Source organism: Ptychodera flava, unplaced genomic scaffold, assembly GCF_041260155.1.
Source record: "Ptychodera flava strain L36383 unplaced genomic scaffold, AS_Pfla_20210202 Scaffold_40__1_contigs__length_1388640_pilon, whole genome shotgun sequence".
In the NCBI taxonomy this organism is placed as follows: Eukaryota; Metazoa; Hemichordata; class Enteropneusta; family Ptychoderidae; genus Ptychodera; species Ptychodera flava.
The window spans coordinates 271,421-281,762 of NW_027248362.1; the positions used below are offsets into that span (position 1 = coordinate 271,421).

General features: G+C 47.8%; 1 protein-coding gene across 4 annotated transcripts in view; it reads right to left on the minus strand.

Moving 5' to 3' along the window:
* The window catches only part of LOC139127975 (endosome/lysosome-associated apoptosis and autophagy regulator family member 2-like), a 236,864-nt gene extending 226,542 nt beyond the window's left edge, over positions 1 to 10,322 (minus strand). For all 4 annotated transcript variants that reach the window (XM_070693825.1, XM_070693826.1, XM_070693823.1 and 1 more), the window contains exon 1: positions 10,006 to 10,322. In XM_070693825.1, coding sequence (XP_070549926.1) covers positions 10,006 to 10,116 — 111 coding nt within the window. In that variant the 5' untranslated portion in view covers positions 10,117 to 10,322. The remainder of the gene's footprint in view (positions 1 to 10,005) is intronic.
* Positions 10,323 to 10,342: the final 20 nt, after the last annotated feature.

Below are 10,342 nucleotides of genomic sequence, written 5' to 3' on the forward strand. Positions count from 1 at the left end.
AACAAAACAAACGAAAATATGCGATCATAGATAGTATTTTATTCGGGAATAATTTACATTATGCCGAACAATAAATCTCGGAGTCTGTCTCGACGTCCGAGTGCATGGTCCGGGTTTCAAAAATTACAATCGGGGTGGCGATCCGTGTTACAAAATATATAATAGGGGGAATTGTACAAAATAATCCGTCTAAACAAAACAAACGAAAATATGCGATCCATAGATAGTATTTTATTCGGGAATAATTTACATTATGCCGAATAATAAATCTCAGAGTCTGTCTCGACGTCCGAGTGCATGGTCCGTGTTACAAAGATTACAATCGGGGGGATTGTACAAAATAATCCGTGTTTCAATTTACAATCAGCGGGATCGTAAAGCACAAACAAACGGCACAACTGTGCTCAAAATGTGATCATGGTCCGTGTTAAGAATACAGTCAAGCCACTGTGAGGCGGAGCTATCCCCTGTCCGTTATTTACGTCGGGTTCTCTTGCTGATGGGTGTCGTCGGGGCTGTGTGAGTAGAGGTCTGCACGCCAATGCTCCTCTTACCTCGTAGCATCATGCGATGATGAAAAGCCGCAAAACACTCGCCCTCGTGAAGATGAACCCCGCACAGACTACATCCTTTGGACGTCTCAGACAGTTGTCGCGCTCGCAGTGGTCTTACCCTCTCTGCTGCATACTTTACAGCATTTCTGCCGCCCCTCCAAACGGCTGACAACGTGCATCGGCTGATTTTGTGGATTTATGTACGAGGCAAGAGAAACGGTGGCCTCGACCTCTCTCACACTGGGCTGCGATCGCCCACAATAACCGCCAATGAGTTGTTTCCCGACACGCAGATGAAACATCTTAGGGTCAGCTTACTATCAGGGTGTACATGCTTGAAGCATATATATGCATTTACCAGGGCAACATCAATCAGGTAACATGCCAGATATGTCCACCATCTGTGTTTTTGCGCCCAGTGTGAAAGTACTTGCGCTTCTGGTTGGCTCGGTCGACACCTCCCATGTACCAGCGATAATTATACAGCGACAGAGGCACTTGTCGCTGCTCGTCTCCCTCCCCCACTGGCACGCACTCCAAGGGTGGATAGACCGTATTCAAGATCAGCACCTGAGCGTTACTATCCTGATAAGCAGTGATGTTAAGACGAGAGTCCGTTCTGGTCGTGGCTTTCATATCCCCAACAGACAGAGGAAGGCGCTTCCTCTTACCCGGCGGAATTAATTGAGGGGGCATGGTGCGACGATTACGGCGGGTTAAAACTCCCGACCATGTAGATCCCGGTCTCCATCAGCTCTCTAGCAGTAACGACCGTGCTAAACAGGCTATCACAAAATAGGCTGTGATTATATCCACAAAATGGCTGGACCAGCTCCATCGTAATTCTTTTCACCACACCTCGCTCCTGCCGTCTCCCATCAGTCCGATCCCGAAATTTCACACCTGGGTACGGTGCAAAGTTAGCGATGTATGCAGTGGTGGAGTCGCACAGCTGCCATATCTTGAAACCGTCTCGATCAGGCTTATGCGGTAATCTCTGCTTAAATTTAGAACGGCCCTTAACCCTTTTCCTGCCAAGTCGGTGAAAATCCGCTTGAAATTCGGTGTAGCTAGAAGCTGAGCAGCCACGGCCGTTATCCTCCTAAGGCGGTGGAAATCGGGCTCCTTTTTGGTACCCCCTTTCCTGCCAAGTCGACGGAACTACGTGTAGCAAACCCTTGCTCACGCTAGGGGTCGTTCGAGGACAGGTTTTGGGCGAGGAACAGCGTTTGCTCTCGAAATGGGTTCACAGGGAGTCCAAGGACAGGGAAAGGTGCAGAAACCTGTCCGCCAGTCCCCCACACCCGAGGGGGGCTGGTTTTTTTTTACCGCTTTTTAGCGGACTTGGCAGGATAGCATGGTGACGTTTTCTGGCGGAGTTGGACGTACTTGGCTGCCTGGCACTATACAGATTGCTGCCGAACTTGACCAACTCGGCAATGCTAATCTAGAAGGCTACCTCTCGCAAACGACTTGGCAGAAATGCAGATGGTGCGAGACGAAAGTCACTTATTCAGTTGTGCGTGACTGAAAATGAGAACGTATTTTGACGGGACGGCTCGACTTGTTCCTCCGATGGAACAGATATGAACGACTCGGAAATACCATTACAAACTGGTGTCCGACGTACTAAGCTGGGCTTCAGCTCTGCAAGTTCAAGCAAGGCAACGTCCTTCACTGCCTTGGCCGTGCCATTCAATGGACGTAGCTTTGGATTTTTTATTTATTCCACCGTCCGAAGTACTGGCTCTGGTTTGCAGGCAAACGTATCCTCTTGCCGATGCATTGGTAACTACGTACGCTGTTTGCGTACAGAGAATTCAAAAGGGCACATGAGGTCAATATGCTACATGTACGGGGATACCGTCTGCATTTAGCAGGGACTGCTTTTGTTATGCAAACCAGCTAGCAGTACAATATGGCTGCCAGGCATGTGGACACGTCGATGGCTAGAACAATGGAAGCATATTGCGTTGCACCCGTGCATCGCAAAAGTGAACTGAAGACTTGGGGGTAGTGACTGGTTATCACTGGTTAGCTGCAGCCCAAGCCATGTCGGTACAAACCCGTACCTGACTGAGGACCACTCGATTAACCCTTTTCCTGCCGAGCGCCCTTGTCCGTTATTCTCCCAAGTCAGTAGAAAACCGCCCCATAATATGTGCCTGCAAAAGATTGGCTCTCCTGCATGTTATCCTGCCAGCCATTTTGGCAGAAATCGCCCATTTTCAGGGTAGTTTTAGCCGTACTTATACGTGTTAGACTTCGATAATTTCTACATGCCCGTAGACAGGGGAAGGAGCTCAAGGGTTGCTGCAGAAAAAAATTGAGGTCACCGGCTTTGTTTGCCCCTGGGAGTGCGTCATTTTATTGCCGTTTCATGTTTATTTTTCGGAAATAAACTCCTTCAGTATTACGCACGTCCGCTAGGCACAAACATCACCTCACTCGTCTGTTAGTCAGAGGCCTGAGGGTCGTGCTTGGGGTGCAGAAGCACCGTCAAACCTGTCTGTTCCCCAGGGTAGGGGCAATTGAATACGTACCTCCAACGACTTGGCAGTGTAGCACAAAAACTACGTTTTTGCCGTTGTATTAACGACATGGCTGAGCCATTGAAGCACAGCTTTACGTAGTTTTGCCAGCTCAGTTGGGAGTTGGCTTACGAGTGTTACCGTTCATTACTGACTTAATCGAGTGGTCCTCAGTCAGGTAGGGTTTGTACCGACATGGCTTGGGCTGCAGCTAACCAGTGATAACCAGTCACTACCCCCAAGTCTTCAGTTCACTTTTGCGATGCACGGGTGCAACGCAATATGCTTCCATTGTTCTAGCCATCGACGTGTCCACATGCTGGCAGCCATATTGTACTGCTAGCTGGTTTGCATAACAAAAGCAGTCCCTGCTAAATGCAGACGGTATCCCCGTACATGTAGCATATTGACCTCATGTGCCCTTTTGAATTCTCTGTACGCAAACAGCGTACGTAGTTACCAATGCTCGGCAAGAGGATACGTTTGCCTGCAAACCAGAGCCAGTACTTCGGACGGTGGAATAAATAAAAAATCCAAAGCTACGTCCATTGAATGGCACGGCCAAGGCAGTGAAGGACGTTGCCTGGCTTGAACTTGCAGAGCTGAAGCCCAGCTTAGTACGTCGGACACCAGTTTGTAATGGTATTTCCGAGTCGTCATATCCGTTCCATGGGAGGAACAAGTCGAGCCGTCCCGTCAAAAATACGTTCTCATTTTCAGTCACGCACAACTGAATAAGTGACTTTCGTCTCGCACCATCGGCATATCTGCCAAGTCGTTTGCAAGAGGTAGCCTTCTAGATTAGCATTGCCGAGTTGGTCAAGTTCGGCAGCAATCTGTATAGTGCCAGGCAGCCAAGTACGTCCAACTCCGCCAGAAAACGTCACCATGCTATCCTGCCAAGTCCGCTAAAAAGCGGTAAAAAAAAACCAGCCCCCCTCGGGTGTGGGGGACTGGCGGACAGGTTTCTGCACCTTTCCCTGTCCTTGGACTCCCTGTGAACCCATTTCGAGAGCAAACGCCGTTCCTCGCCCAAAACCTGTCCTCGAACGACCCCTAGCGTGAGCAAGGGTTTGCTACACGTAGTTCCGTCGACTAGGCAGGAAAGGGGGTACCAAAAAGGAGCCCGATTTCCACCGCCTTAGGAGGATAACGGCCGTGGCTGCTCAGCTTCTAGTTACACCGAATTTCAAGCGGATTTTCACCGACTTGGCAGGAAAAGGGTTAAGTCAGTAATGAACGGTAACACTCGTAAGCCAACTCCCAACTGAGCTGGCAAAACTACGTAAAGCTGTGCTTCAATGGCTCAGCCATGTCGTTAATACTACGGCAAAAACGTAGTTTTTGTGCTACACTGCCAAGTCGTTGGAGGTACGTATTCAATTGACCCTACCCTGGGGAAACAGGACAGGTTTGACGGTGCTGCTGCACCCCTAGCACGACCCTCAGGGTCTCTGACTAACAGACGAGTGAGGTGATGTTTGTGCCTAGCGGACGTACGTAATACTGAAGGAGTTTATTTCCGAAAAAATAAACATGAAACGGCAATAAAATGACGCACTCCCAGGGGCAAACAAAGCCGGTGACCTCAATTTTTTTCTGCAGCAACCCTTGAGCTCCTTCCCCTGTCTACGGGCATGTAGAAATTATCGAAGTCTAACACGTATAAGTACGGCTAAAACTACCCTGAAAATGGGCGATTTCTGCCAAAATGCCTGGCAGGATAACATGCAGGAGAGCCAATCTTTTGCAGGCACATATTATGGGGCGGTTTTCTACTGACTTGGGAGAATAACGGACAAGGGCGCTCGGCAGGAAAAGGGTTAAATCGTACCATGCCCTCGTCGATGGAGATCTCTCTACCCATCTTATAATTATTTACGCACCTGTCAACTATGGGCTCCATCCATGGATTGATTTTATAAAGGGGATCCTCCTGACACCGACGTCGGCGGCATGCCTCATCAGGATCACGACGTGGATCGTTCTCTGGGTCTGCCAGATGAAAGTATCGCATAAGCTGCTGAAAGCGACTGTGGGTAATCACAGTAGAAATACCCTGGTTTCTCAGAAATGGATCGCGAGACCAATAATCCTCCACTGATGATTTACGGTCAATACCCATACAGACTAAGACGCCAATGAACGCCTGCACCTGTCGGTAGTCAGCGTTACGCCAGTATTTATCGATCTTTCTAGCGATATATCGCTTGTGGAATTTGGCGTATTTAATAGTCTCGTCCTTTGCCAATCTGATCAGTGTAGCTGGAATAAACTTAAAAAAGTAATCGATCTCACGGGAGTGGCTGGGCAAGGTGAAAGTCGGTCCTCTCTCATGGTCAAAATCGGTCTCCTCAAATATATTAGCATCGGTAGTTTCCGACATACGCCAGACAGGAGGGGTGTCGTCCTCCACCAACACAGCAGCAACGTCATCATCGTCGTCAGAGCTTGCCTCACCTACATACTGCCTGTCATAAAAGTCATCGTCCTCTGCCGCATCCTCGTCAACCTCCGAGTCGGACTCAGCGGTGATATCACCGTCGTCTGGGCGTCTGGGCCTGAACTCGCCCGTAGCGGCATCAAGGATCATATCTGGCTCAAAATCAGGTGGGCTATCCTGATAACGAACCCTCCGCACTATCTTTTTCGGCAGGACATCGCAGCACACGAAACTATGGCAGGAGCGGGCTGGGCAGCCTCTGCTGATGACGAGGACTCAAGCTCTTTCGCACTGGGCACAGGAACCTCTCCTGACGCAGGATGAGGGCTCATGGTGCACGCAACAGGTGGTGTCTCTCCCGGAGCAGCCGGGGGAGAACCAATGGCATCAGCCGTCTCGTTACTAACTGTCTCACTAGCAGCAGCAGACGTAGTCTGTGTAGGTGAAGTATCTCCTTCAAGAGCAGATGTAGTCTCTGCAGGTGAAGTAGTCTCTCCCGGAGCAGCCGGGTGAGAACCACTGGCAACCGGTGACCCGTCATCATCCTCATCGGCAGAACGATCAGTCTTACGTTTACGCTTACCACTGGGTTTTTCAGCCGGAGATAGCTTCGCCTTACGGGAGCGTTTCTTGCCCGACTTCTTAGAACGTTTACTAGGGACATCACAACGATTGCTACCACTACCGCCCGGAGACTCTACATCTTTGAGCTTCAGTCGTCTGCTCGCATCCAGAAAACTTTTGCGGTCCGTCAAGCTCATGTCTGGAACAGTGTCGACAGACTAGCAGGTCCCACCCTTTTAAAGCCACAGGGAAACAAAGCCCTGGACATGATTGGACGCAGGGGTGTTTATATATGCAGCCACCTGTTATTATAATGGACCTACGGCAATCAGTCCACCAACCGGCGCTGACATTCCTACCCGTCATGTAAATTGCCTGTCCGCACCATTTGATATGCTAATAATACTCATTTGCGATGCAAATCCCTCGAGCACTTAGCATAACATAGTCAATGTCATCAGCATCTCAACTTGACATTCCGTCCAGCTGGGTACGTGGCATGCGCACCTGCCACCCAAGGACGTTGGCCCAAGCCCATGTTTAGTACGGTGGGAAACCCGTTAACCTCATGTCCCTTCTAAGTACGCCTGCGCAGGGCGTATTGTCATCCAAGTCGGTGACAAGCCAACCCGACAGATCGCCCATTAAGCAGTAATGGACTGGCCGTCTCTGTTCTTGTACGGCAACGAACAGTGCTTCAGCGGCTTGTTTAGGTCATAACCGTCGCCTGCCGAGCGGCTTACCCAACTAAGGCGGTCAAAGATGAAGGATGCCAAAATTGTCAACAGCTGTCTCGGCCTCGTCCGTTGGGCAAACATGGCTCCTTCAAATAACGTGGCCAGCACGTCTACGTCATCAGCGGTGATGACAACCCGTCATTGACGCCCGAGTGCGTAAAACTCGGAATATACCGACAGGTACCTCTACCTGAGTCGGTCATACTACGGTATAAACCAAACACAAGTCTGCCAACTCCCGTTCGACTCGGCCGTTAGCCGAACTTCACAGGGACAACATAGGCGTGATTTATTGTTCGGCATAATGTAAATTATTCCCGAATAAAATACTATCTATGATCGCATATTTTCGTTTGTTTTGTTTTTACCCCCACTTTCGTTTTTGGCAGATCCGTAAGGACGCTATAGTAATGGATGAACGTGCGTTGTATCACGTGGGAGGGGCACAGCCCAACGGAGGCTGTGCTTGTGCGACGTAGACGTTGTACCAACCATCTGTCGTTGGGGTTAGTGCATAGAGCAGTTGCACTGTCCAGAGCTAAGGTGGTACAAAACTGCACCTTAGTAACAACTGCACAACTAACGTGTTAGGAAACTGTAACACTAACGAGCTAAGTGTTCACTGAACTGGCCAAACTACGTACACGCCTTCCTTCAATGGCGGAACTATGTCGTTGACACTACGTCAAAGCAGACTGCACTCTGCGACTCTTCCAAGTCGTTCAAAGTACGTGGCCAAGTGACACAACCCAGGGGAAACAGGACAGGTTTGAGGGTGCTGCCGCACCCATAGCACTAACCCCTGGGTCTTCTACTAACCCACGAGAGAGGTGACGTTTCCCCGGTGTGCCGTGCGTGCCGGCGAACGAGCTTTACTTCCGCAAAAGTAAGCTAGAAAAGGGCATAAAAGTGCACGTCCCCCGGGGCAAACAACGCCCGTGACCTCGTCATTTTCTGGACACAACCTCATCAGCGGTTGCCCCTCTATACGGGCATGCAAAAATTTTTGAAGTCTAACACGTATATGGTCGGTAATCGTACCCCGAAAATGCGGTATTTTCCCGCCAAATGCCTGGCAGGAAAGCGTGCAGGAGAGCCTATCTTCTGTAGACACGGAAAAGGGGGCCGGTTTTGACCGACTTGGCAGGATAACGGACAAGGGCGCTCGGCAGGAAAAGGGTTAAAGAGGAGTCAATATGGAGAAGGTTTTCATTGGTCTCACTGATAACACCTTCAAGACAGCTAATCACATGCAATCATTCTGTAACAATAAGTCTGAGAACAGACCTAAACTTTCAAGGCTTATTTGGTCTCTTAAAGCCCAGTGCGAACTTAATCCAAAAATCTAGAAACACATTTATATAGCGATTGCAATTTGAAAGAAGAACAACAGACAGAAAACCTCATCATCTTCTTAACGCCATACTTAATCCCGATCCTGGGCCTTTTTGAGCTGGGGTTTAAAGGCGGACCCTCCCTTTAAAAGGACCCCAAGGTATGGCGGCATTCATTGTGTAAGTGGACACCAAACAGGGCACATGGGGGCACACGCTCCAGAAAATGCCACTTTTTAGTTTTCCCCGGCCACAAAAACACAGACAGACTGCCAAGCGGTCAGTGTGAAGTTGCTGCCAATCGAACTCTGAGGTTATATTCAAAGTCTAACGCGACTGGGAGACAATTTTTAGGAAATTCGAGTGTTTGTGGTGGGGAATCAATGACCGTTGGCGATTTGACCCGACCGTCAATCAAAAGCTTGCATAAACTATGTTTGCAGGATTAGCAAAATGTGACAAAAGGTTGAGATCAGTTTGTGTAATTAATGTTATAGAAATCAAACATCGTACTGGCCAGATGTTTGACTGGGAGGAGAACTCCACTAATGCGAGAACCTGGGATTGAAAAGTGCGGCTTTAAGAACAAGAATCAGGGCTTTGATATATCATGGTCAATTAAACAGAGTATTATGTTACTCTAATATGTGCAATTCATGTCATCTTTTTAAGAAAAGCTACTCATGATCAATGCTGATAAATCAAGGCTGTTCAAATAAACAATAGCGACAAACAATCTGAGCTGACACTGAGACATAAAACCCCTTGCAACAGACATGTTTACAGTTCCCTGTGGTAATTATATACATGTGAGCAATGATTGTGCGTGAGTACATGTATACATCCTTGTCTACATAATCAAATTATTACTGAGAATCAGTGAAGTGGTTTCGAACATACCAAAGTCCCTTCACCAAATTTGACCACACAAACCATCATTTACCCATAGACCCTAAAATGGGTTTATGATATACCTTGTGGTGAACCACAGTTTCCCTCTGCCACATACACCACAGTACAAATGTTACGATACACAAACCGAACAATAAGGAGAACATGGGCTTTGTCGTTGATTCACAGGGGACCCAATAATCTGATTGCTGTTTGTATTGTTGTATATGTTTATCGTGTTGTTGACCAATAAAAATTCACTAATATAACTACTGTGTTGTTGTTTCAGACCTAATGTAGATGTCCTAAGAAACACTACAAGGAAATTATCATTATTTGATCAAATGCAACTCTGTCCCAACGTACACCCTCATGTTCATTGAATTTTACATTCAATGTTCTATGACCTCGACCCGTCAGCTGTTTATATTTCCAACGACCAAATTTAACAATTTATCACATTTTCGAGAAATTCAAATCATGATAACACTCTCGGATATTAAAATTTCAAAACTTAGATTTTGGGGAAAACTGCGGAGGAGGGGGGCTAGTATAGTATGGTCAACATATTCCACAGTACAAACTACAACCATATTTCTGGGTCCCCGTGGTAGTTTTGCAGTAATCGTAGTTTTTATCTCATACATATAGTATTTTGCCGTACAACAAATTACCCCCAACTACACAAGATAAAATCTCATACACCGATTACAATGTGTAAATACTTGCAATGGAATGGAAGGAGGGTGATTCATGAAACCCGATGATGGCCATGATGAAACCTAGGTATCGAGTGCGGGCGGCCGTGTTGCGTATGTATACGCGTGGATAAAACAGCTGGGAGGGTTAATTCACAGATTGCGGGCGAGGACAAATTTAAAGTGGACATAATAGCAGGATGCGATTTGGAATGATGCTGAAAAATCACAAATGACATGAAATGCTACTTACAGGTTGGCAGGTTGGTAGTTTTTGAGCACTGGCACCGTTCCCCACACCTGCAACATGCGCGACAATTACATAAACGGCAGCCGCCAAGTATTGCCAACAGTACTCAGCCATAACCGTGAGTCGCTAAAAATATTGTCTGAATCGACAGATAATTGATGCAATCCTGCTTCTGGTAAATCCTTCTTGCTGTTAGTTTGGTATGAAATAGGACAAGTATTTCCGTCAGATGGATAAACAACCTTGCCAGACGCTTGTATGAATTTTCAGGGCGTCTGCGCTGTACATGTACAGGACAAAGAGAGAGAGAAAGAGAGGGCGTCATTTAATGACCCTTGAC